The sequence below is a fragment of the Phacochoerus africanus genome, chromosome 6 (genome assembly GCF_016906955.1).
Source record: "Phacochoerus africanus isolate WHEZ1 chromosome 6, ROS_Pafr_v1, whole genome shotgun sequence".
Taxonomy (NCBI): Eukaryota; Metazoa; Chordata; class Mammalia; order Artiodactyla; family Suidae; genus Phacochoerus; species Phacochoerus africanus.
Window position 1 is genome coordinate 97,740,206 of NC_062549.1, and position 27,772 is coordinate 97,767,977.

General features: G+C 42.2%; 1 protein-coding gene and 1 long non-coding RNA gene across 4 annotated transcripts; both read left to right on the top strand.

Annotated features, from left to right (window-relative positions):
- Positions 1 to 522: 522 nt before the first annotated feature.
- Positions 523 to 15,470, top strand: MRPL9 (mitochondrial ribosomal protein L9). 2 transcript variants are annotated; one of them, XM_047784647.1, is made up of 7 exons: positions 524 to 716; positions 882 to 1,038; positions 1,516 to 1,640; positions 1,858 to 1,908; positions 14,099 to 14,200; positions 14,758 to 14,841; positions 14,959 to 15,470. In XM_047784647.1, the coding sequence occupies exons 1-7, from the start codon at positions 564 to 566 to the stop codon at positions 15,091 to 15,093; spliced, it is 807 nt and encodes a 268-aa protein (XP_047640603.1). In that variant the 5' UTR covers positions 524 to 563; the 3' UTR covers positions 15,094 to 15,470. The 2 variants fall into 2 exon arrangements, with proteins under 2 accessions (XP_047640604.1, XP_047640603.1); XM_047784648.1 differs by lacking the exon at positions 1,858 to 1,908 and having other exon boundaries at positions 523 to 716.
- Positions 15,471 to 15,829: 359 nt separating this feature from the next.
- LOC125129659 (uncharacterized) lies at positions 15,830 to 26,484 on the top strand. Of its 2 annotated transcripts, none has more exons than XR_007135515.1 (4): positions 15,830 to 16,798; positions 18,762 to 18,874; positions 24,511 to 24,633; positions 25,459 to 26,034. It is a non-coding gene; the product is annotated as an uncharacterized LOC125129659 (long non-coding RNA). The 2 variants fall into 2 exon arrangements; XR_007135514.1 differs by lacking the exon at positions 15,830 to 16,798 and adding an exon at positions 26,081 to 26,484 and having other exon boundaries at positions 18,155 to 18,874; positions 25,459 to 25,980.
- The last annotated feature ends 1,288 nt before the right edge of the window (positions 26,485 to 27,772 follow it).

The following is a 27,772-nucleotide window of genomic DNA, read 5'->3' on the forward strand; positions in this document are numbered from 1 at the left end:
GGAGAACTACTAGAACTAAATCAAAGCCGCCGCTCTAAAGACAAAGAGTAGCCATGGAGTTCCCGCCAGGGCACAGTGGGTTAAAAATCTGACTGCAGCAGCTGGGGCTGTTTCCGAGGTGCAGGTTCAATCCTCTGCCTGGCGGCCTGGCGCAATGGGTTAGGGATTCAGCATTGCCACAGCTGTGGCTTGGATTCAATCCCTGGCCCCAGGAACTTCCATATGCTGCAGGTGCAGCCATAAACTAAAAAAAAAAAAAAAAAAAAAAAAAAAAAAAAAAAGTGAAGCCAAGAGGGGAAGAGGGTGTTAGTGAAACCCAACAGTCATCGATGGCTATGGGTGTCCCTCCTCCAACCAAAAAGAAATAAAAAGAAGAGAGTGGGGGAAATGCTGAATCATAGAGCACTCATCCCAGATCCCAAGGCGGCGGCGGCGGCGGCGGCGTCTGCTGCCCGGGCTTCCCCAGGCTGAGCTCCGTCTCAGGCGCGCCGCGGGCACCCGGTGGGGACCTTTTCTGCCGCCGGCGCCGGGGCCCTTCCAGTTCTCCCTCGGCGTCCGCGACCATGGCGGCGGCCGCCTGCACGGCCGCGGGCGGAGGTGTGCTGCGGGCAGGCATTGAGCGGCTGCTGCGAGGAGGAGTTCGGGAGCTCCTCCGGCCGCGACTTGAAGGGGTCACCCCCCGCTTGGAGCGCGCCTTCAGCCTCTCTCTCAGTCGGGTGAGGGCCGGGTCTGAGTTCTGGGTCTGAGTACTGTTTGGGGGGGCGCGGTTGAGACCTGGTGAGGCCCCGGCCTGGGGTGGTGGGCTCTTTTTCAGGTGCTGCCGGCTAGAGGAGGAGGCCTTTGCAGGGAGACTCGCTTATCCTTGTTCCCCCGGCCGCCAGAGTACGGTCATTGTGGAGCGTTGGTGGAAGGTGCCGCTAGCCGGAGAGGGCCGGAAGCCGCGTCTACATCGGCGACACCGCGTCTACAAGCTAGTGGAGGACACGAAACATCGGCCCAAAGACAATCTGGAGCTCGTCCTCACGCAGTCGGTGGAAGGTAAGGCCGGGACAGAGATACTTCCTATCTCAGGCTGGTCCTGTTTGGTATCAGCTTTTTTTTTTTTTTTTTTTTTTTTTGCCCCTTTGACTACTTTGCTGGAATGATTGATTAGCTCTATATTTGAGGAAAGGGAGCCATAAAAAAGTACTGTGATTGTGACATTGGCCTCCTACCTAGAAGATTAGAAGATAAATGCAGCAGCGTCATTAACGGTGTGTATGGGGAGAGAAGCCTGACAGTACGTGCCATAAATAGTGAAATCCTGTGATAGGACAGCATGTCACGTTGCACAGGGAACATTAATCAGGCCCTAAAGAAATGAATGAGAAGTCTCTTACGTGTTGCTCCTAGTGGATACTGATATTTTTTTCTAAAAAGAATAAGCACTGAGAGAAGGCCTTTTTTTCTTGAGTTCTCTCCTCTTTAGGGACTGCTAGATAATTCTGATCCATTTTCTCTATTCTCTGTTGGCAGAACTTGGAGTCCGAGGTGACCTCGTCTCAGTGAAAAAATCTGTGGGCCGTAATCGGCTACTTCCTCAAGGACTGGCTGTATATGCATCTCCTGAAAACAAGAAGCTGTTTGAAGAGGAGAAATTGGTGAGCTCAAAAGAGGGCAGAGGGCCTTGGAAGAATTAAAACCTAGATTTACTCTAGCAGCTTCTTTACCTTTGATATTTAATTTGAAAATGAAGTAGGGACTAGAAGAACAGGAATTCAGAAGCCTAGCCTATGCTCAGAATAGTAAGTTACCTTACTGTTAGTTACCTTGGACTTACTTTTCTTTTTTATTCATCTTTAACTTTCTTATTTCTAGCTGAGACAAGAGGGAAAATTAGAGAAACTCCAGACCAAGGCAGGTGAGGCGGTGAGTAGAAGCATAGAAAACCTTTATGTATTGGTCACCTACAGAAGTCACCAGCCACTTCCTCTTGATTTCTTTGAAGTCTGCTGATTTCAGGTACAGGGTAGAGGCAAGGGGAAGTGTTGTGGCTCCTGAAACTGGTATTGAGAATTCCGGGGAGATTCTGACTTGTTCTACCTTAATGAGGGAGGCCCCAATCTGAGCACCAGGGCACCCATTGAAGAGTATGAGATGAGGACTCTGCCTTCAGAGATGTTTACAGAAAAGTTGGAGAGAACATAGACACATGAGAAAGTAATATGTAAACTCAAGGCAGTAAATAAATTGTGATTGAGATGGACCAAAATGGGGGTAGGGTGATTGGGGAGGGGGTTTTTTCAGATGGGACTAAATTACGCCTTCTAGGATTAGTAGACTTTGGATGGGCAAGGAGGGTGGGAAAAGGTATTCTTTGTTAGGTTTTTGTTTTTGTTTTTCTTGAATTTTTTTTATTAAAGTATAGTTGATTTATGATGTGCCGATTTCTGCTGTGCAGCAAAGTGACTCAGTTTTATATATAACACACATATATATATACATACATACATACATACCTTCTTTGCCGGGGGAGGGGGCACCCTTGAGGCATGTGAGAATTCTTTTTTTTTTTTGTCTTTTGTCTTTTTTGTTGTTGTTGTTGTTGTTGTTTTTGTTGCTATTTCTTGGGCCACTCCCGCGGCATATGGAGGTTCCCAGGCTAGGGGTTGAATCAGAGCTGTAGCCGCCGGCCTACGCCAGAGCCACAGCAACTCGGGATCTGAGCCGCGTCTGCGACCTACACCACAGCTCACGGCAACGCCGGATCATTAACCCACTGAGCAAGGGCAGGGACCGAACCCGCAACCTCATGGTTCCTAGTCGGATTTGTTAACCACCTCGCCACGACGGGAACTCCTGAAAATTCTTGGCCCAGGGATTGAATCTGTGCCACAGCAGGGACAACGCTGGATCATTAACTCACTGTGCCAAAGAGAACTCATATTTGTTCTTTTTTAATTCTTTCCATCATGGTTGATCCCAGGAGATCAGATATAGTTCCCTGTGCTGTACAGTAGGCCCTTGTTGTTTATCCATTCTAAATGTGATAGTTTGCATCTAATAATCCCAAAGTCCCAGTCCATCCCACTCCCCCCCACCCCTTGGCAACCACAAGTCTATTCTCTATGACCCTGGGTCTGTTCCTTGGTTTGGTGTGGTTTTTTTTTGTTTTTTGCCAAGATCAATTTTATTTATTTTTTTAATGGCTTTTATTTTTTCTATTATAGCTGGTTTACAGTGTTCTGTCAATTTCCTACTGTACAGCAAAGGATCCAGTCACACATAGATATATACATTCTTTTTCTCACATTATCCTCCATCATAAGTGACTAGATACAGTTCCCAGTGCTATACAGCAGGATCTCCATTCCAAAGGCAATAGTTTGCATCTGTTAACCCCAGATTCCCAGTCCATCCCACTCCCCCTTGACAACCACACATCTGTTCTCCAAGTCAGTAAGTTTCTTTTCTTTGGGAAGGTTCATTTATGCTGTATGTTAGATTCTAGATATAAGTAAGTGATATCATATGGTATTTGTCTTATTACTCTTTCTGACGTATTTCACTTAGTATGAGAGTCTCTAGTTCATCCATGTTGGTGAAAATGGCATTATTTTGTTCTTTTTTATGGCTGAGTAGTATTCCATTGTGTATATATTACCACATCATCTTATTCCATTCATCTTTTGATGGACATTTAGGCTGTTTCCATGTTTTGGCTATTGTGAATAGTGCTGCAGTGAACATATGGGTACATGTATCTTTTTCAAGGAAAGTTTTGTCCAAATACATGCCCAAGAGTAGAATTGTTGGGTTATATGGTAGTTCTGTATTTAGTTTTCTGAGGTACCTCCATACTGTTTTCCATAGTGGCTGTATGTTTCTGGTTTGTAAATAAATTCATTGTGCCATATTTTAGATTCCACATATTAGTGATAGTATATGGAATTTGTCTTTCTCTCTCTGACTTAATTCATTTAACGTGATAATCTCTAGTTGCATCCATGTTGCTACAAATGGCACTATTTTGTTCTTTTTTATGGCTGCGTAGTATTCGGTTGTATATATGTACCACATCTTAATCCATTCATCTGTCAATGGACACTTAGTTTGTTTCCATGTTTTGGTTATTGTGATTAGTGCTACTGTGAACATAGGGGTGCATCAGTCTTTTTGAATTACAGTTTTGACCAGATATATGCCCAGGAGTGGGATTGTTGGATCATGTGATAATTCTATTTTTAGTTTCTGAGGAACCTCCTTCCATAGTGGCTGTATTAACATACATTCCTACCAACAGTGAAGGAGGGTTCTTTTTTCTCCACACCCTCTCTAGCGTTTGTTTTTTGTAGACTTTTTAATGATGGCCATTCTGCAGGTGTGAGGTGGTAACTCATTATAGTTTTGATTTGCATTTCTCTAATAATTAGTGATGTTGAGCATCTTTTCATGTGCCTGTTGGGCATTTGTATGTCTTCTTTAGAGAAATGTCTATTTAGGTCTGCCCATTTTTCAGTTGAGTTGTTTGAGCTGTTTGTGTATTTTGGAGATTAAGCCCTTGTTAATTGTATTGTTTACAAATACTTTTTCCTACTCTGTAGGTTGTCTTTTTTTTTTTTGTCTTTTTGCCATTTCTTGGGCCTCTCCCGTGGCACATGGAAGTTCCCAGGCTAGGGGTCGAATCGGAGCTGTAGCCCCTGGCCTACGCCAGAGCCACAGCAACTCGGGATCCAAGCCGAGTCTGCAACCTACACCACAGCTCACAGCAAAGCCAGATCCTTAACCCACTGAGCAAGGCCAGGGATCGAACCCGCAACCTCATGGTTCCTAGTCAGATTCATTAAGCACTGAGCCACAATGGGAACTCCTGTCTTTTCGTTTTGTTTATGATTTCCTTTGCTGTGCAAAAACTTGTAAATTTAATTAGGTCTCATTCGTTTTTATTTATTTATTTAAAAAAAAAATTTTTTTTTAGGGTTGCACTTGCAGCATATGGAAGTTCTCAGGCCAGGGGTTGAATCAGGGTAATAGCTGCCAGACTACGCTACAGTCAGAGCAACACCGAATCCGAGTCACATCAGTGACCTGTACCACAGGTAATGGCAATGCCAGATCCTTAACCCACTCAGCGAGGCCAGGGATTGAACCTGTGTCCTCATGGATACCAGTCAGATTCGTTTTCCACTGAGCCATGAAGGGAATTCCTGTTTTTATTTCTATTGCCTTGGGAAACTGACCTAATAAAACATTTTTATGGCTTAAGTCAGAGAATGTTTTTCCTGTGTTCTCTTCTAGGAGTTTTATGGTGTTGTGTCTTATGTTTAAGTTTTTATGCCATTTTGAATTTATTTTTGTGCATGGTGTGAGCATGTGTTTTAAATTCATTGAATGACATGGAGCTGTCCAATGGGAAAGGTATCCTTAAGGGATGAAAATTATAAGTAGATGGTTAAAGCATGTTGAGGTTTGGGGGTGGATTCTTGTTTTGTTTTAATTTTTTTGTTTTTGTTTTTTGCTTTTTAGGGCCGCACTCTTGGCGTATGGAAGTTCCTAGGCTAGGGGTTGAAGGGGTCGAATGGGAGCTACAGCTGCCAGCCTACACCACAGCCACAGCAACCAGGGATCCGAGCCGTGTCTGCGACCTACACCACAGCTCACGGCAACGTCGGATCCCCAGCCCACTGAGTGAGACCAGGGATCGAACCCCCATCCTCATGGATACTAGTCGGATTTGCTTCTGCTGCACCACGATGGATCTCTGGGGCGGAGGGCTGGGAGGGGGTGCAGATTTTGTTTGTTTTTTCAGGGTTGCACCTGTGGTATGATGTTGGGATTTTTAACTTTTTTATACAGTTTTTAAAGATTACACTCCATTTACAGTTATTACAAAACTGTTTTCCTCATGTTGTAAGATACATCCTTGTAGTCTACCTTATACCTAGTAGTTTGTACCTCCCACTCCTCTACCCCTGTATTGACCCAGTAACCACTAGTTTGTTCTCTATATCTCTTACTTTTTTGTTCATTCACTAGTTTGGTGTATTTTTTAGATTTCGCATATAAGCAATATCATATAGCAATTGTCTTTCTCTGACTGATTTCACTTTAGCATAATGCACTCCAAGTCCATCTATGTTTCTGTGTTGCAAGTCAAAAAATTTCATTCTTTTTTGGCTGAAGTAGTATCTCATTGTATGAAAAGTACTACATCATCTTTTTTTCTTTTTTGTATTTTTAAGGCCGTACCCACGGTTGTGTAGAGGTTCCCAGGCTAGGGGTCGAATTGGAGCTGTAGCTGCCATCCTATACCACAGCCACAGCAATGCCAGATCTGAGCTGCTTCTGTGACCTGTACCACAGCTCATGGCAACGCCAGATCCTTAACCCACTGAGTAAGGCCAGGGATCGAACCTGCGTCCTCATAGATACTAGTCAGATTTGTTTCCACTGAGCCATGATGGGAAGTCCCTTTTTTCTTTTTCTTTTTTTGTCTTTTTGTCTTTTTGTTGTTGTTGTTGTTGTTGTTGCTATTTCTTGGGCCGCTCCCGCGGCATATGGAGGTTCCCAGGCTAGGGGTTGAATCGGAGCTGTAGCCACCGGCCTACACCAGAGCCACAGCAACTCGGGATCCGAGCCGCGTCTGCAACCTACACCACAGCTCACGGCAACGCCGGATCGTTAACCCACTGAGCAAGGGCAGGGACCAAACCCGCAACCTCATGGTTCCTAGTCGGATTCGTTAACCACTACGCCACGACGGGAACTCCCCTTTTTTCTTTTTAATGGCCACATGTGTGGCATATGGAAGTTCCTTGGCCAGGGATTGAATCCATTCCACAGCTTCAGCCTTTGTCACTGCTGCAGCAACACTGGATCCTTTAACACACTGCATCAGGCTGGGGATCAAACCCACACCTCCTCATCAATCTAAACTGCTGCAGTTGGATTTTTAACCAGCAGGAACCCCAAAAATACCACGTCTTCTTTATTCATTCATCTGTTGATGGACATTTAGGTTGTTTCCATATCTTGGCAATTGTAAATAATGCGTCTGTGAACATTGGGGTACATGAATCTTTTTTTTTCCATTTTTTTTTTATTACTCAAATGAGTTTATCACATCTGTAGTTGTATAATGATCATAACAATCTGATTTCACAGGATTTCCATCCCACAGCCCAGGCACATTCCCCCACCCCCCAAACTGTCTCCTCCAGAGACCATAAGTTTTTCAATGTCTGTGAGTCAGCATCTGTTCTGCAAAGTTCAGTCTGTCCTTTTTTCAGATTCCACATGTAAGTGATAGCATTTGATGTTGGTGTCTCATTGTATGGCTGACTTTGCTTAGCATGATAGTTTCTAGGTCCATCCATGTTGCTAAAAATGCTGGTATTTCGTTCTTTTTCAAGGCTGAGTAATATTCCATTGTGTATGTGTATCACATCTTCTGGATCTACTCCTCTGTCGATGGACATTGAGGTTGTTTCCATGTCTTGGCTATTGCAAATAGTGCTGCAGTGAACATTGGAGTACGTGTGTCTTTGCGAGTCATGGTTTTCTCTGGATAGATGTCCAGGAGTGGGATTGCTGGATCAAATAGTAGTTCTATGTTTAGTTTTCTGAGGCATCTCCATACTGTTTTCCACAGTGGTTGCACCAGTTTACAATTCCACCAAGAGAGTAATAGGGTTCCTGTTTCTCCACACCCTCTCCAGCACTTATTGTTTGTAGACTTTTTGATGCTGGCCATTCTGGCTGGTGTAAGGTGGTACCTCATAGTGGTTTTGATTTGCATTTCTCTAATAATGAGTGATGTTGAACATCTTTGCATGTGTTTTTTGGCCATCTGTATGTCTTCTTTGGAGAATTGTCTGTTTAGCTCTTCTGCCCATTTTTTGATGGGCTTGTTTGTTTTTTTGGTATGGAGCTGCAGAAGTTGTTTATAAATTTTGGAGATTAATCCCTTGTCTGTCGATTCATTTACAAAGATCTTCTCCCATTCTGTGGGTTGTCTTTTTGTGTTGTTTAGGGTTTCCTTTGCTGTGTAGAAACTTTGAAGTTCGATTAGATCCCATTTGTTTATTTTTGTTTTTACTGTCATTACTCTAAGAGGTGGATCTGAGAAGATGTTGCTGTCATTTATGTCAGAGAGTGTTTGGCCTATATTTTCCTCTAGGAGTTTGATAGTGTCTGCTCTTATATCTAGGTCTTTAATCCATTTGGAGTTTATTTTTGTGTATGGTGTTAGGGAGTGTTCTAATTTAATTCTTTTCTATGTGGCTGTCCAGTTTTCCTAGCACCACTTATTGAACAAGCTGTCCTTCCTCCATTGTATATCCTTGCTTCCTTTGTCATAGATGAGTTGGCTGTAGGTACGTAGGTTGAATTCTGGGCTTTCTATCCTGTTCCACTGATCTATATTTCTGTCTTTGTGCCATTACCATGCAGTTTTGACGACTGTTGCTTTGTAGTATAGTCTGAAGTCTGGGAGCCTGATTCCTCCAGCTCCATTTTTCTTTTTCAGGATATCTTTAGCTATTCTGGGTCTTTTGTGCTTCCAAACAAACTTTAAAATATTTTGTTCAAGTTCTGTGAAAAATGTCCTGGTAATTTGATAGGGATTGCATTGAATCTGTAGAGTGCCTTGGGTAGTATAGTTATTTTGATAATATTAACTCTTCCGGTCCACGAGCATGGTATATCTTTCCATCTATTTGTGTCATCTTTGATTTCTTTCATCAGTGGCTTATAGTTTTCAGAGTATAGGTCTTTTGTTTCTTTAGGTAGGTTTACTCCTAGGTATTTGATTCTTTTGGATGCAATGGTAAATGGGATTGCTTCCATAATTTCTCTTTCTGCTCTCTCATTGTTAGTATATAGAAACGCTGTTGATTTCTGTGTGTTGATTTTGTATCCTGCGACTTTGCCAAATTCGTGGATGAGCTCTAACAGTTTTCTGGTAGAGTCTTTAGGATTCTCTAGGTATAGTATCATGTCATCTGCAAATAGCGATAGTTTTACTTCTTCCTTTCCAATTTGGACTCCTTTTATTTCTTTTACTTCTCTGATTGCTGTGGCTAGGACTTCCAGAACTATGTTGAAGAGTAGTGGTGAGAGCGGACATCCTTGTCTTGTTCCTGATCTCAGCGGGAATTCTTTCAGCTTTTCACCATTGAGAATGATGTTCGCTGTGGGTTTGTCATATATGGCCTTTATCATGTTGAGGTAGGTTCCCTCTATGCCCACTTTCTGAAGGGTTTTTATCAGAAATGGGTGTTGGATTTTGTCAAAGGCTTTTTCCACGTCTATTGAGAGAATCATATGGTTTTGATTCTTCAGTTTGTTAATGTGGTGTATCACACTAATGGATTTGAGGATATTGAAGAACCCTTGCATCCCTGGGATAAATGCCACTTGATCATGATGTACAATCCTTTTAATGTATTGTTGGATGTGGTTTGTTAGTATTTTGTTGAGGATTTTTGCATCGATGTTCATCAGTGAAATTGGCCTATAGTTTTCTTTTTTTGTGGTGTCTTTGTCTGGTTTTGGTACCAGGATGATGGTGGCCTCATAGAATGAGTTTGGGAGTATCCCTTCCTCTGCAATTTTTTGGAACAGTTTCAGAAGGATAGGTGTTAGCTCTTCTCTAAATGTTTGATAGAATTTGCCTGTGAAGCCATCTGGTCCTGGACTTTTGTTTGTTGGAAGTTTTTTAATCACAGTTTGAATTTCAGTTCTTGTGATGGGTCCACTCATCTTTTCTATTTGATTTTGGTTTAGTCTTGGAAGATTGTACTTTTCTAAGAATTTGTCCATTTCTTCTAGGTTTTCCATTTTATTGGCATATAATTGCATATAGTAGTCTCTTATGATCCTTTGTATTTCTGTGATGTCTGTTGTGACTTCTCCTTTTTCATTTCTAATTTTATTGATTTCAGTCCTCTCTCTTTTTTGCTTGATAAGTCTGGCTAAGGGTTTATCAATTTGTTGATCTTTTCAAAGAACCAGCTTTTCATTTCGTTGATCTTTTCAAATAACCAGATTTTCATTTCATTGATCTTTTCTATGGTTTTCTTTGTTTCTATTTCATTGATTTCTGCTCTGATCTTTATGATTTCTTTCCTTCTACTAACTTTAGGTCTTGTCTGTTCCTCTCTCTCAAGCTGCTTTAGATGTAAACTTAGCTTGTTTATTTGGGCTTTTTCTTGTTTCTTGAGGTGGGCTTGTATTGCTATAAACTTTCCTCTTAGAACAGCTTTTGCTGCATCCCATAGGTTTTGGAGTGTCATATCTTCGTTGTCATTTGCTTCTAGGTATTTTTAAATTTCCTCTTTGATTTCTTCAGTGATCCATTGGTTGTTTAGTAGCATGTTGTTGAGTCTCCACGTGTTTGTGTTTTTTGCAGTTTTTTTCTTGTTGATTTCCAGTCGTATAGCGTTGTGGTCGGAAAAGATGCTTGATATGATTTCAATTTTCTTAAAGTTACTAAGGTTGGATTTGTAGCCCAGGATGTGATCAGTCTTAGAGAGTGTTCCGTGTGCACTTGAGAAGAATGTGTATTCTGTTGCTTTTGGATAGAATGTCCTCTAAATATCTATTAAGTCCATCTGGTTTAATGTGTCATTCAGGGCCTGTGTTTCCTTATTGATTTTCTGTCTGATTGATCTGTCCATTGCTGTAAGTGGGGTGTTAAAGTCCCCCACTATGATTGTGTTATCGTCGATTTGTCCTTTTACAGTTGTTAGCAGTTGCTTTATATATGGTGGTGAACCTGTGTTGGGTGTGTAGATATTTAAAATTGTTATATCATCTTGGATTGAGCCTTTGATCATTAGGTAATGTCCTTCTTTGTCCCTTAAAATATTCTTCATTTTAAAGTCTATTTTGTCTGATGTGAGTATTGCTACTCCAGCTTTCTTTTGATCCCCATTTGCATGAAATATTTTCTTCCATCCTCTCACTTTCAATTTGTATGTGTCTCTAGAAGTGAGGTGGGTCTCTTGAAGGCAGCATATATATGGGTCTTGTTTTTGTATCCATTCAGGCAGTCTATGTCGTTTCGCTGGGACGTTTAGTCCATTCACATTTAAGGTAATTATTGATATGTATGTTCTTATTGCCATTTTATTAATTACTTTGGATTTGTTTTTGCTGCTCTTTTTCCTTTCCTTCTTCTCTTGTTCTTTTCTGCCTATAGAAGATCCTTAGTATTTGTTGTAAGGCTGGTTTAGTGTTGCTGAATTCTCTCAGCTTTTGCTTATCTGTGAAGGTTTTGATTTCTTCTTCAAATCTGAACGAGAGCCTTGCTGGATAGAGTAATCTTGGTTGGAGGTTTTTTCCTTTCATCACATTGAGTATATCATGCCACTCCCTCTGGCCTGCAGAGTTTCTCTTGAAAAATCTGCCGATAGCCTTATCAGGGTTCCCTTGTATTTTATTTGTTTCTTTTCCCTAGCTGCTTTCAAGATTTTCTCTTTGTCTTTAATTTTGGTCAGTTTGATTATTATGTGTCTCGGGGTGTTCCTTCTTGGGTTTATTTTATATGGTACTCGTTGTGCTTCCTGGATTTGAGTGAGTGACTCCTTCCCCATGATAGGGAAGTTTTCAGCTATTATCTCTTGGAATATTTTTTCTGTCTCCTTCTCTCTCTCTTCTCCTTATAATACAGATGTTGGTGCATTTCACGTTGTCCCAGAGTTCTCTGAGACTCTCTTCATTTGTTTTCAATCTTTTTTCTCTTTTCTGTTCTGCATCCGTAATTTCTGCTAATCTGTCCTCCACCTCGCTTATTCGTTCTTCTGCCTCCTGTATTCGACTGTTAGCTGCTTCTAGTGAATTTTTTATTTCAGTTATTGTATTTTGCATCTCTTCTTATTTAAGTTTTGTATCTTGTATCTCTTTGGTCAGTGTTTCCTGTAAGTTATCCATCTTTGCCTCCAGTTTATTTCCAATGTCTTGCATCATCTTCAGCATCAACAATCTAAAGTCTTTTTCCTGGAGGCTGAAAATCTCCTCATGGCTTAGCTGTTTTTCTGGGGTTTTTCCTTTCTCCCTCATCTGGGTTATAGTCCTCTGTCTTTTCATTTTTATAGGTTTTTGGTGTGGTGACCTTACAAATAATAGTTGTAGCCTCTCTTACTTCTGATGTCTGCCCCCATGTGGCTGAAGTCGGTATGGGGGGCTTGGTATAGGCTTCCTGATGGGAGGGGCTGATGCCTGCCCCCTGGTAGGTGGAGCCAATTCTAATCCCTCTGGTGTGTGGGGCTTAGTCTCTGGATGGGATTAGAGGCAGCTGTGTTCCTGAGGGGTCTTTACTGTTTACTGAGGGGTGGGGCTGTGATCCCACCTGGATTGTTGTTTGCCCTGGGGCTTCTCAGCAGCTGGCTGATGGGTGGGGCCAGATTTTCCCAAAGTGGCCACCTCCAGAGAAAGGCACTGCTGCTGAATATTCCTGAGAGCTTTTCTTCCAATGTCCTTCCCTCACAACAAGCCATGTTCACCCCTGTTTTCCCAGGATGTCCTCTAAGAACTGCAGTCAGGTTCGACCCAGATTCCCTTGGAGACTTTGCTTTGCCCTGGGACTCAGTGCACGTAAAAGTCTGTGTGTGCCTTTTAAGAATGGGGTTCTCCGGAGTTCCTGTCGTGGCGCAGTGGTTAACGAATCCGACTAGGAACCATGAGGTTGCGGGTTTGATCCTTGCCCTTGCTCAGTGGGTTAACGATCCGGCGTTGCCATGAGCTGTGGTGTAGGTCGCAGACGCGGCTCGGATCCCGAGTTGCTGTGGCTCTGGTGTAGGCTGGTGGCTACAGCTCCGATTCAACCCCTAGCCTGGGAACCTCCATATGCCGCGGGAGCGGCCCAAGAAATAGCAACAACAACAACAACAACAAAAGACAAAAAAAAAAAAAAGAAAGAATGGGGTCTCCATTTCCCCTAATCTGGTGAGCTCTTGTGCACAAGCCCCACTGGCCTTCAATGCCAGATGCTCCAGGGCTCCCTCTCCCGGTGCCGGATCCCCACACGTGAGGGTTTGATCTGGGGCTCAGAACTCTCACTCCTGTAGGTGAGTCTGTGAACCAGTTAGTTTCCAGTCTGTGGAGCTTCCCACCCAGGAGGTGTGGGATTGTTTATATTGCGAAAATCGCCCCTCCTACTTCTTGATGTGGCCTCCTCTTTTTCTTCTGGAGTAGGGTATCTTTTTTAAGGTTCTTTTTTAAGGTTTCCGGTCCATTTTGGTGAAGAGCGCTCAGTCTTTAGTTGTGAATTTTGTTGTTTTTAGGAGAGAAGTTGAGCTCCAGTTCTTCTATTCTGCCATCTTAATCCCGTCCTCCCAGGGTACATGAATCTTTTCAAGTTCGTGTTTTTGGTTTTTTAGTTATATACCCAGGAGTGGAATTGCTAAGTAATATGGTAGTTCTATTTTTAATTTTTTGAGAAACCTCCATACTGTTTCCCACAAGGGCTGCACAGATTTACACTCCACCAGCAGTGTACGAGGATTCCCTTTTCTCCACATCCTTGCCAACATTGTGTGCTTTCTGATGATAGCCTTTCTGACTGGTGTGAGCTGTTACCCTTGATTGAAGCATATTTTAAGATAGAAAGTAGACCATAGACAAATCTAGCTAAAAAGCAGAGGGCTTATATTAAGATATATATGACTCAAAATGGGTTGGGGTGAGGTTTACAAAGTATCTTGAATCCTCCTCTAGTGAATTTATACTTCATTCTGTAAGCAGGGAGGGATCATTAGTAGTGGAGGAATAGGATAGAAGGGCCAGAATAATGGGGTAAAACAGTCTATGAGAATCATTCCATCCTGAGATCTGCCAGCAGTGGCCCTTATTGATGAGCATGACCTGTTTCTTCTTACTTAGGAACAGCCAGGTGTAGGCAGCATTCCCCTCCAGAGTATCACTGTAACATCTTTCCATTATATCAGCCTTGAGACGATAAGAATGTTGTATCCATTCATCATTGCACCTGTCTTGGCATCAGGCAGAAATTGTGCTTTTCCTGAACTCTCAGACTTTGTGCCTCTTGGCCTCTTACTAATGTGTTTCCTCTCTTTTGATTCCAACTCTAACCTATCCTCTATATGCTTCATCTCAGACAGTGAAATTTCTGAGAAGATGTCACTTGGAGGTGGGGATGAAGAACAATGTCAAATGGGAGCTAAACCCTGAAATAGTTGCCCGCCACTTCCTCAGAAATGTGAGTATTCCCAACACCACTAAACCCCAGAGGGCGGAAGCTACCCCTGGGAAGGAGGTCTGTTAGCGATCCCTCTGTTAGAAAAGGTGTGATCATCCAGCTGGAGTTAAGGGACGCTCTCATCATTGATTTGTAGGCATGTGGGAGGGAGATACTAAGGACCAAGGGTGGTCACATAGAATTTGAAGACTGAGAGGAGAAGATGGTGGTATCGTTTCTTTTCTCTAGCTGGGGAAAACCTGTGGAAATGTGACTCACTGGAGAATTCTTACTTTTGTGGATGGAGTGTGGTTTTGATCTCAAACCCTGTTTCTCTTTGAGAATCCACCTCCCTTTCTGAGAAGTAGGACTGAATTTCTTTGCCACTATCCATGGAGGTTTGTGCCTTCCCATGGGATCAGCCAGGGCAGACTCCCCAGTTTTATTCATTCCTGTACAGGAAAATCTAGAATCGTGTGTGTGTGTGTGTGTGTGTACATATATATATATATGAGGTTGCCTAGAGTGGCAGCCATGTAAACAGCTCCTTTCGGCTGTGATTTTTTTTTTTTCCCCAGCTTGGTGTTGTGGTTGCCCCACATGCGTTAAAGTTACCAGAAGAGCCCATCACACAGAGGGGCGAGTACTGGTGTGAGGTGACGGTGAGTGTTTCACACACTGTCTCCTTTTTCCTCCCTGGGTGGAAATCCGCTAGAACTGGATAGTGGTAGTTCTTATCTGCCTAACTGATCCGAGGATTCCTGTTGTTTTGTGTACAGGTAAATGGACTTGACACTGTGAGGGTACCTATGTCTGTGGTGAACTTTGAGAGGCCCAAGACCAAAAGATACAAGTACTGGTTAGCCCAGCAGGCTGCCAAGGGAGATGTCCCCACCAGCTCCCAGATGATCTGAACCTCTTCTCCCTCAAAAACAGTGACGCAGAATCAGAGGAATGGCGGAACAGAAATGGGCCAGCCCTGTGATATCACTGCCTGCTCTTACCAAGTACAGAATTTTAGACAGCATGTGGGGACAGTGGATTAGACTGTGAATTGTCCATATTTGCAGTCTTCATCTTCAGTGGTTGGTTATCACATCTGGCCTTATCGGGGCAGTCCTACTCCAGAAGTTTGATAAATTGAATATTAATAGACTAAAAGAGTTTAGATCCTGCATAGCCTCTTCATCCATTGGAATTCATTGGAACAAATGGTAAAGCTGGCTCATTCTCACCATCCAAACTGAACATTTGTATCTCAAGAAAAAATAAAGAGGTTGTGTTATTTCTAGGTGTTGTTTACTGGACTTGAGTAGACTGGGGACAGGACTCCCAAGTGGATGTCCTCTTAAGCCACTGGGGTTTGCTGCTAAAAAGGAAAAGAGAGTACATGTGCAGGCTGCAGTCCACAGTTGCTAAGGTTACTCAAACAGCTGATGCCTTTGGTCTTAAAACTTATATTCTGGAGTTCCCATTGTAGCTTAGCGGTAGAAACCCAGCTGGCCTCCATGAGGACATGGGTTTGATCCCTGGCCTTGCTTAGTGGATTAAGGATCCGGTGTTACTGTGAGCTGTGGTGTAGGTCGTGGACACGGCTCGGATCCTGCATTGCTGTTGCTATGGCGTATGCTGGCAGCTATAGCTCCAATTCAACCTCTAGCCTGGGAACGTCCATGTGCCATGTGTGCAGCCCTAAAAAGACAAAAAAAATTACATTCCCATTAGGTATACTAATAAAGTCATCAATACAGATGATGAATACAATGTGTTCTACTCTTCTAAGGAGATCTGAATAAGGCCTAAGGGTAATCAAGGTGTTCCCTGGTGGCACAGTGGGTTAAGGATCCAGTGTTGTCACTGCTGTGGCTCAGGTCAGTGCTATAACAAAAGATTCAATCCCTGGCCTGGGAACTTTTCCACATGCTGCGAGTCCAGGGAGGAAAAAAAAAAAAGCCTTAGGATAATTGTTGGCGAAAATGAAGCTGGAATGGAAGAAGCTTAAAAAGGGAACTCTTGTTTAGTTTCTTGAACCAGCTCCTAAAATTTTGAAAAAGAAAATACCTTGGTTTCCAGACCAAGGTTAAGATACAGGGCTAGTCATTGTATAATTATTGAATAGGAGATGAGACAAGTAAATAGTTCTGCATAAAGTCAAGGTCCATTCCTGGAAAAAAGACCAACTGTTGACAAGTGGATTATGCCAGAGCCATTTAGACGTGTGAGATTTTGCAGTTTGGGAAGGTTGAAGATGAGATAATTGACTCTTGCCATCATTTCCAAAGCTCAGTGAGATTGGTTTCTGTCATCCTATTTGAGCCCACCTACCTTGCCAAGCAAATTAACTGCTTTCATTCACATGAAGCCATCCCTGCTAATGAGAGTTCTGTCTTCAGTAGCTGCGTTAAAACCTGTATCTGACCTCACACTTGCCAGAACTCCACAACTCAGTTCTAGCACTGGTGTTTGAAATTTGCCATCCCTGCTGTCCTTGAAATGGAAAGCTCCTTTAATACAGCATCTTTCCATAACACCATGATGAAGCTCTCTGAAATTGTCTGAGCAACAGGCACAACAATCCATGCAGCTGATCTCAAAAAGTAATTAAATACTCATCGTAAGGTAAGTTCCTGGCAAAATGACTGAGTTGGAGATTTGGGTGCAGGAAGGTTACTGGGGGGGAGTCCTCTAGGTTAACACCAGTTGGGGAGTGAAGGAAACAGGATTAGGTAGAGAGAGAATTTGATGCTGATGCTGTCTCAACAAAGGTCTCAGTCACAGGGGGAGCTCAAGCTAAGATGGCTGGGCAGAGGTATGTACCACATTGAGGTAAGTGGCCCCGCACTGACCACCTGGGAACCACTCCATGTGGTTCTATCAGCGTGAACTGAAAGCAGCAGCAGTGCAGTTCTGGGTCTGGTCACCTCTTTAAGCAGCTTACATTTACCTTCCAGTGCAGCTGTGCCCAGTGCTATATGTGTCACTCATCTTATGAAGCATTGTTAATGACCCATCTAGCCTTATGACTTGGGTCTGATAGAACCCCAGTCATAATAGGCATTCTGGCTGCATGATCACTTGATGTCCTATGGGTAAGCAAGCACTTTGTTTCAATTAGGACTCAGTAGCACAGCAGGAGCTTTTTTATTTATTTTTAACTTTCTTTTGAAAGGTGTATAATACTCTTTCAGAAGACATGGCCTTGCTCAAGCACATTAGGGGTCTATGTGTGACTTCCTGTAGAGCTTGTCCTAAAAGCATGTGGCATCTTTTCCCATCACTGACATCTCTCATACAATAGGGTATCTTGTGGACCAAGCAGCAGGGACATTTGTACCACAGTCTGGACCTACTGCCCGCATAGTCTTTTTTTTTTTTTTTTTTTGGCTTTTCAGGGCCACACCTGTGGCATATGGAGGTTCCCAGGCTAGGGGTCAAATTGGAGCTGCAGCCGCCAGCCTGTGCCACAGCCACAGCAACTCAGGATCCGAGCTGCATCTGCGACCCTACACCACGGATCCTTAACCCACTGAGTGAGGCTAGGGATCAAATCCGCCACCTCATGGTTCCTAGTCGTATTTGTTTCTGCTGTGCCATGGACCTACCACATAGTCTTTGCTGCTCTAGGCCTCACTATCTTTTGTGTCACCCAATATATGAGTCAGAGCAGTATTCCCAAATGGAGAATACACTATCTGGAGACCTTACTGTGCTCCCTCTTAGTGGTGACAACTGTGTGGTGTAAAATTTCTCCTTTGGAGGGAATGTCCTAGCATTCAGTGTCCTACCACTGAATCTCTAAAAATTTCTCTGGAGTTCCCGTTGTGGAGCAGTGGTTAACGAATCCGACTAGGAACCATTAGGTTGCGGGTTTGATCCCTGCCCTTGCTCAGTGGGTTAACGATCCCGCGTTGCCGTGGCTGTGGCATAGGCTGGTGGCTACAGCTCCGATTAGACCCCTAGCCTGGGAACCTCCATATGCCGTGGGAGCGGCCCAAGAAATGGCAAAAAGACAAAAATAAATAAATAAAATTTTCTCTGAGTGTTAGAGGCATGAATATGTGACATGACAAAGAATGGAAAGAAAAGACTGGCACCATAGAGTGGCTGTAGAAGGTCAGTCTATACAAAGTCTTGTGACCCTCATGACCCTTGAGGCAAAACATGAGAACAACATCAAAGAATGGCATCTTGAAAACAAGATTGCTGAAGCACTGATGTTGCTGATGGAAAACCATCAGCTCTGACATTCTCAGGACTGGAGCCTTGGGGGATTTTTGGGAGAGGCCATAGATGGCTTGAGGCAAACAACAAATGACGGCCTGGGAGGGCTAAAGCATTTATGATTACTTCATGTGCTTAGGAATGGCTGTCCTAGCATATCTTGCTTCCAATCTGTTTGAAGAGAAATACCGATGTATCCCCTGCATGTACAAGGAAGTAGAAAATAGTAAGTAAAAACCATGAGTCGGCTCAGAGGGTTGCTATTGCCTCTGGAAGGCGGTAGCCCCCTGATCCCCACTGTATTTCTGTGTCTCTTCTTTTCTGCGGCACCGCTGACGTCGGGACCTGGGTTGACGAGCAGGCTTCTCAAACAGGGACCTGAAGCGGCTTAGAGTCTGCGAGACTATTGAAAAGGTGTGAGCAGATGCGGGGAATTCCTGCTGAAAAGGCGACGGACGGGGAAAGTACCTGGAGGTGAGTACACCCCCGTGGATTTTTTAATCAGGGTAACAATGGGGCAATCTTCTAAACATGCAGATTATATTATTTTACTGAAAACTTTATTACGTAGCTCAGGTGTGAAAGTGAAAGATGAAAACTTTAGAGAATTATTTGATGCGATTCCTAAACATTGCTACTGGTTGGATCCTGAAAAGGGGACCCTGAGCGTAGAGAAAGGCAAAGAGGTGATGCCCTGTTTGCGCCGTGCTTATCATTGTGGAGAGTCCATTCCTCTGAGCGTTTGGTCCTTATGTAACTTAATACAGACCATGCTAGCCCCTTTACAATCTGAAAATTCTGATTCTTCTGATTCTGAGAAAGAAGATTTTCAAGAGCATTCAGCAGTAAATGAGGATCAAGATGATGGTATTAAATCTCATATTTATGAAAATATTGATAAAGGAAGTAAAGAAGGTCAATTTGCTGAATACTAAACATAAACCTTATGGTACTCACGCCTTCCCTGCTCCGCCAGCATCATTTTCTCCTGTTTCACAGCCCCCTACTCCGTGGCCAGAGCCTCATAATTTAAAAACAGAACCTCCACCAATTGATCCTAATGTCCCTTGGGACCATGGAACATTTTTGACCTCTGTTACTATACCTAACAAGAATCCTCATTTGTCTAGCTTTCAAAAAGCTATTTTACAAGCAAGAAGGGAAGGAGACCTTGATGCATTGGTGCTTCCTGTACAGGCACAGAGAATACCCCCAATCCTCAATTTCCTCAGGGTGGCATTCAATATGATTATGAGCCATTGTCTTTTAAGATTATAAAAGAAATTAAACAAGCCCATGCGCAACATGGATGTAATTCTCCCTATACCGTTGCACTTCTACAAGCATTGGCCCCGTCCGAACGTATAATTTCTTATGATTGGGAAATGATTGCCTGGACCTGTTTAACTACTTCAGAGTTTTTACAGTTTAAGACTTGGTGGCAAGACGAAGCTACACAAATAGTTGGGCGCAACGCCGCAGCCAATCCACCTGTTAATATCCTTATGGAACAATTAATGGGGACTGGGGAATATACGGGAATTCAGGATCAATTACAATTTGATGATAACATAATTGCTCAGGTTCGTTATGTGTGTCAGTGGGCTTGGGAGAAGGTTAGTCCACCTGGACAAACCACCCCTTCAGCTGTTAACATTAGGCAATCCCATGGGGAGCCATATACTGACTTTATAGCTAGATTAACAGACAAACTTCAAAAAACTGTAGCCAATCCGGATCTGAGGGAGCTATTAATGAAAATGTTGGCTTTTGACAATGCTATCTTGGAATGTCAGAAGGTATTGCAGCCCCTTAAAGCAGAAGGAAAATCTTTAGAAGAATATATTAAAGCTTGTCATGATATTGGCTCAGAACCGTATAAAATGCAATTGCTTGCACAAGCTATAGCAGGAACACAAAGTAAAAATAATTCCAATGCTAAATGTTTTAATTGCGGAAAGAAGGGACATTTACAATTTACAAATTGTAAACAATCTCCTCGCTCTAATAATTATAGGCCTTCTGTGAAACCGGTTATAAATAGTAATAAGGATAATTCTCGATCTCCCGGATTATGTCCCTGTTGTCAAAAAGGTAATCATTGGGCTAATCATTGTCGTTCTAAATTTCATAAGGATGGTTCCCAGTGGTCGGAAACTGGAAGAGGGGCCCTGCTCAGGGCCCCCAAAACAATATGAGCCAAAATCAAACTTGGAACGCTGTTCCTTTTGTGTACCCTCAGAGCAGCCCGAACTCCAATCAAACACCAACCAATCCCCTCTTCTCACAATATCCCACTTATTGCCCGCAACAACAGGTGGCATGGCCCTAGATATTTCTGTTATTGACAATATACTTCTAATGCCTTCTATGGGCATTTATAAGATACCCACAGGAATAAAGGGACCTATACCCCCAGGTAGTGTTGGATTACTCCTCGGACAAAGTAGTTTAACTAGTAAGGGAGTTGAGGTACTATTGGGAATAATAGATGAAGATGATCAGGGTGAAATTTTATTAATGATAAAAATGAATATACCTTATCAAATTAATAAAGGATATAGTGGAATTCCCATTGTGGCGCAGTGGTTAACAAATCCGACTAGGAACCATGAGGTTGCGGGTTCGATCCCTGGCCTTGCTCAGTGGGTTAATGATCCGGCGTTGCTGTGAGCTGTGGTGTAGGTTACAGACACGGCTCGGATCCCAAGTTGCTGTGGCTCTGGCGTAGGCTGGTGGCTACAGCTCCGATTCGACCCCTAGCCTGGGAATCTCCATATGCCGCGGGAGCAGCCCTAGAAAAGGCAAAAAGACAAAAAAAAAGAAAATTAAATTAAAAAAATAATAAAGGAGATCATATTGCTCAATTATTACTCTTACCTTACATTAAGACTCAACAATCTCCCATTCAAAGACAAGGAGTTTTTGGGAGTACAGGAAAACAAGTTTTTTGGCAAACTTTTGTGTCTGATTAAAGTCCAGTCCTTTCTCTTACTATAAATGGATGAAGATTTGAAGGCCTAATAGATACTGGTGCTGATGTTTCAGTTATATCCACTAAACATTGGCCGTCTAATTGGAGTACCGAGTCGGTACCCATTATATTAACTGGAGTAGGGACCATGCAAAACATATGCAATGTCCTACATATGCAATGTGTAGGACTGGATGGACAGATAGGGACCTTACAGCCTTTGATTGCTGACATTCCAATAAATTTGTGGGGAAGAGATTTGCTAATGCAATGGGGAGCTTATGTGACTATCCCAACTCTGTCTCAACAAGCCAAAAATATTATGGCCAACATGGGTTATGATCCTTTACAAAAGAGATCGGTTTTTTCATAGGGGCCATTGTTAAGACTACAGCATTGCAGCTTAAATGGAAAACTGATGAGCCTATTTGGACCAAACGGTGGCCCCTCTCTAAAGTTAAATTGTTGGCTCTTCAGGAATTAGTCAAAGAACAGCATGAACTTGGACATACAGAAGAAACAAGTAGCCCTTGGAATTCTCCGATTTTTGTTATTAAAAAGAAAAATGGTGTTGTGGGTTCAATCCCTGGCTTTGCTCAGTGGGTAAGGATCCGGCATTGCCATGAGCTGTGGTGTAGGTTGCAGACGCGGTCGTTGCTGTGGTGGAGGCTGGTGGCTACAGCTCTGATTAGACCCCTAGCCTGGGAACCTCCATATTTCTCGGGAACGGCCCTAGAAAAGGCAAAAAGACCAAAAAAAAGAAAGAAAGAAAAATGGTAAATGGCGGATGTTGACAGACCTCAGAAAAATAAATGCTATTATGGAATCTATGGGTGCGTTACAACCTGGATTGCCATCACCTGCCACGATCCTGAATCATGGCCTATTATTATTATGGATTTAAAAGATTGTTTCTATACCGTTCCATTACATCCTGATGATATTACATGATTTGCCTTTACAATTTCTTCTATTAATAATAAAGAACCTGTCAAGAGATGTGTTTGGAAAGTTTTGCCCCAAGGAATGATGAATAGTCCTACATTGTGTCAATTTTGTTGCAAGGCTTTTACACAATATTTGAAAACAATTTCCTGAGGCTTATATTGTTCATTATATGGACGATATTTTATTGGTGCACCCTGACAAAGAAATATTGCATAAAGTTTTTTGAGGACAGAAGAGGAATTAATATCATATGGGCTTAAGACAGCACCACATAAACTTCAATATGATGTTCCTTATACTTGGGTTATCTAATGGAAAGAGAAATTATAAAACCACAGAAATTCAGATGCGAATAGAACACTTAAAAACCTTAAATGATTTTCAAAAATCATTAGGAGATATTAATTGGTTGCATCCTTCTCTTGATATACCTAACTATCAATTGACGCATTTATTTCAACTTTGAATGGGGATCCTGATTTAAACAGCCCTAGAGAATTAACTGAACTAGTTAAGGAACAACTATAACTTGTTAATGAGGCCTTTCAAAGAAGACACATTGTTTGAATTAGTCCAGAAAAACCAGTTTCTTTAATAATATTACTGATGAAAAATTCTACTGCCGTCTTGTGGTAAGATAAGGGTCCATTAGAATGTTAATATCTAATCCATACACCTAGAAAACCATAACCACTTATCTTATGCTTGTTTCTCAAATAATATCTAAAGGAAGAACTCGTAAACAAATTTCAGGATATGAACCTTCAGAAATTAAAGTTCCTTTGAACAACAGCCAAATACAACAACTTTTTGTAGAAAGTATGGATTGGCAGGAGTTCCCGTTGTGGCTCAGTGGTTAATGAATCCGACTAGGAACCATGAGGTTGCCAGTTCGGTCCCTGGCCTTGCTCAGTGGGTTAACGATCCGGCGTTGCTGTGAGCTGTGGTGTAGTTTGCAGACGCGGCTCGGATCCTGCGTTGCTGTGGCTCTGGCCGTAGGCCGGCAGAAACAGCTCTGATTTGACCCCTAGCCTGGGAACCTCCATATGCCGCGGGAGCGGCCCAAAGAAATAGCAAAAAAAAGACAAAAAAAAAAAAGAAAGAAAGTATGGATTGGCAGATTGCCTTAGCTGAGTATGTTGGTAAATTACATCCACATTATCCTAAAAATCCAATAATATAATTTTTTAGTAAACATGAATGGATAATACCTGTTAATACAAAGCAAAGCCCTATTGCTAATGCCCCAATTTACTTTACTGATGCCAATAAAGAGTTCAAAGCAGGATATACGGGACCTACTACGAAGATACAGGTCTCATCATATCAGTCAGTACAGCAGGCTGAGTTGGACGCTATTATTAATGTTCTACAGGATGTGAATTCACCCCTTAATATTATTTCTGATTCATTATATGCTGTAAGAGTAACAAGGAATATTGAAAACACTCTTAAACCCATTTTTGTTTTGTTTAACATATTACAACAAATTATTCAACATAGAAATTTTCCCCTTTGTTGCTGCCTGTCCTGAATGGACTCTAACACACCCTGTTACCCATGTTGACACTCTTAATCCATGAGGAATCCAATCAAATGATATTTGGCAGATGGATGTTAATCCATGTTCCCACATTCGGTAGAATGGGATGTGTACATGTATCAGTAGATACTTACTCAAATGTTAGTTTTGCCTCCTCCCATACAGGAGAAGCAGTTAAAGATGTCAAAGCACATTTATTGCAGGCCTTTTCCGGTATGGGTACTCCATCAACTATAAAAACAGATAATGGTCCTGCATATACTAGTTTGGCTTTAAATAAATTCTTTCAGGACTGGAATATTCAGCATGTCACTGCGATACCTTATAATCCTCAGGGTCAAGTCATTATAGAAAGAGCTCATAAAATGCTAAAAAATATTATTTTTAAACAAAAAGGGGAATATAGGCCTTATGCCCAGGGAAATTCTAGCACAAGCATTATTCACCTTAAATTTTTTGGATATAAGAGGATTTAATGATAAACCAGCTATAATGCATCATTTTGAGTCACAAGATAGCGGGTTAGATATAATCCTTCTGCTGATATTGATGATTACACCCCTGTATTTTGGAGAAATGAAAAGGGAGAATGGCTTGAGGGATACAGAGTAAAAAAGAGATGAGGTTTTGCTCTTATCGTTACAGAGAATGGACAACTTCACTGGGTTACCAGAAGAAATATCGAAGAATGGAAAGAAGAGAGATTGGATGAGTCTAGGAGTTCCCGTCGTGGCGCAGTCGTTAACGAATCCGACTAGGAACCATGAGGTTGCGGGTTCGATCTCTGGCCTTGCTCATTGGGTTAGGGATCTGGAGTTGCCGTGACCTGTGATGTAGGTTGCAGATATGGCTCGGATCCCGTGTTGCTGTGGCTCTGGTATAGACCGGTGGCTAGAGCTCTGATTAGACCCCTAGCCTGGGAACTCCATATGCTGCAGGAGTGGCCTTTAGAAAAGGTAAAAAGACAAAAAAAAAAAAAAAGAAAAGAAAGAAATTGGATGAGTCTAGATCCACCCAGGGAGCCTCCAGTACATGCCTTGAAATAAATGTCAATTTATTCGTCACAAGAGAAGAAGTCAATGCCATTGCCTCGAACGAGCAATAGTAAAACACCAACATGGGGGCAAATAAAAAAGCTCACTATAGAAGGGGAAAAACTGGTGAGAGATCTGCATTACCCTTTAAATGCGGCTACGTTATTTGTGGCTATAATGGCAGATTTACAGCAGGTGGTAATTTTGTTGGGAGATAAGTGAATAGTTTACAAAAACAAATAAGACTTAAATGTGAATGGAATATTACTTCATTTTGTGTGACTCCTCACCAGTATAACAAATCATCCTTTAATTGGGATAAAGTAAAACAACGTTCATTAAATCAAGGGAACTTGTCAATTGATATTAATAATATACGAAATGAGATTATGGAAACTTTCTTTCAGAAGTTGCATTTACTTCAAGGATCTAACGTTCTGGAGGCTGTGGCTGATGGTTTATCACAACTAAATCCCATTCCTCACTTAAAGACCACTGGTGGTACTATGGGGGGCTTTATGTTCATATTCATATGTCTGTCTTTTTTGTTTCTATACAGTCTGGAGACGAATTACAACAGAAATCAATGGACGACAACAGCAATTAGCCACTATAGCACTTGCCAATATGATTAATAAATAAGAATCATAAAAATTTTAAAAAGGGGGAGACGTTGGAGGTATGAATATGCAACATGACAAGGAATGGAAAGAAAAGACTGGCACCATAGAGTGGCTGTAGAAGGTCAGTCTATACAAAGTCTTGTGACTCTCTCATGACCCTTGAGGCAAAACGAATGAGAACAACATCAAAAATGGCATCTTGAAAACAAGATTGCTGAAGCACTGATGTTGCTGATGGAAAACCATCAGCTCTGACATTCTCAGGACTGGAGCCTTGGGGGATTTTTGGGAGAGGCCATAGATGGCTTGAGGCAAACAACAAATGACGGCCTGGGAGGGCTAAAGCATTTATGATTACTTCATGTGCTTAGGAATGGCTGTCCTAGCATATCTTGCTTCCAATCTGTTTGAAGAGAAATACCGATGTATCCCCTGCATGTACAAGGAAGTAGAAAATAGTAAGTAAAAACCATGAGTCGGCTCAGAGGGTTGCTATTGCCTCTGGAAGGCGGTAGCCCCCTGATCCCCACTGTATTTCTGTGTCTCTTCTTTCTGCAGCACCATTGACTTTGGGACCTGTGTTGACAAGCAGGCCTCGTCACCTGAGTATTTGTAGGGTTTTTATGCCACCATTTGAAGAATGTTGATCCTGTCAAGGACTCCAGTGGTCTTGCTATTTCTTGCTCATCCTGTGCGCTTACCACGATGTCATCATAGAGTATTGTGATCGTCTATGGAATGCCCAGATGGTTCAGGTCTCTTCAGATTATGAGAGAAGTGGGAGAGTTTACGTGTTCCAGGAGCAAGACTATAAATGTATTTTATTGCTCATCTCATTAGTGAAAGTAAACTTTGATCGTCCTTTCTTACAGAGATGGAGAAGAATATATTGCTCAGATTGTCACCTACAGTGTACCTGAGACTGTTAAATCTGCTCCAGTAAAAATACCACATTTGCCACAGCTGATAAGATTGAAATTACTTGTTGATGGAGATTACCATAATCCAGTTGCCATGAGCTGTGGTGTAGGTTGCAGATGTGGCTTAGATCCTACGTTGCTGTGGCTGTGGCGTAGGTTGGTAGTTACACCTCCAATTCAACACCTAGCCTGGGAATTTCCATATGCCAAGGGAGGTGTGGCCTTAAAAAGCAAAAAAGAGAGAGAGAGATTACTATAACCCATTATCATCTCCAGGAACTGTTTTAGCAGAGGCCAAACTGGTGAATTAAATGGCATTATGATGGGGACCACCATTCTGGCATCCAGGTCTACAAGAGGGGCACTAATGTGAATTTATTCAATTAAAGTGACTTATAATGTAGTAATTTCTGCTGTATAGCAAGGTGATCCAGATATATGTGATATATACTACACAGCACATTCTTTTTATATTCTTTTCCATTTGGTTATCATAGGATACTGAGTGTAGTTCCCTGTGCTATACAGTAAGACCTTCTTGTTTATTCTAAATGTAAGTTTGCATCTACTAACAGCAAATTCCCAGTCCATCCCACTCCATTCCTCCCTCGTCAGCCACAAGTCTGTTCTCTATGACTTTGAGTCTGTGTTTTGTAGATAAGTTCATTCGTGCCATATTTTGGATTCCACATGTAAGTGATAGCATATGGGATTTGTCTTTCTCTTTCTAACTTGACTTAGTGTGGTAATCTCTGGTTACATCCATGTTGCTGCAGATAGCATTATTTCGTTCTATTTTATGGCTGAATGGTATTCCATTATATCTATGTACCACATGTTCTTTTTTTTTTTTCTCTTTTAGGGCCAAACCTGCGGCATATGGAGGTTCCCAGGCTAGGGATCGAATTGAAACTACAGCTTCCCGCCTACGCCACAGCAACAGCAACACCACATCGGAACCGAGTCTGCGACCTACACCACAGCTCACCGCAATGCTGGATCCTTAACCCACTGAGCAAGGCCAGGTATCGAACCCGCAACCTCATGGTTCCTAGTCAGATTCGTTTCTACTTCGCCACAACAGGAACTCCAACCACATATTCTTAATCCATTTATCTGTTAATGGACATTTAAAGTGTTTCCATGTGTTGCCTATTGTGAATAGTGCTGCTATGAACACAGGGATGCATGTTGTCTTTTTTTTTTTTTTTTTGCTACTCAATGAATTTATTACATTTATAGTTGTATAATGATCATCACAACCCAATTTTATGGCATTTGCATACCAAACCCCAGCACATTCCCCTAACCCCAACCTGTCTCCTTTGGA

Excerpts from the sequence above, each read along its gene's own strand:
- MRPL9 (XM_047784647.1), top strand. The coding sequence starts at position 564 with ATGGCGGCGGCCGCCTGCACGGCCGCGGGCGGAGGTGTGCTGCGGGCA. Across the intron at positions 1,039-1,515 it reads CCTCACGCAGTCGGTGGAAG|AACTTGGAGTCCGAGGTGAC; the intron begins GTAAGGCCGGGA and ends CTCTGTTGGCAG. Across the intron at positions 14,201-14,757 it reads CCCGCCACTTCCTCAGAAAT|CTTGGTGTTGTGGTTGCCCC; the intron begins GTGAGTATTCCC and ends TTTTTTCCCCAG.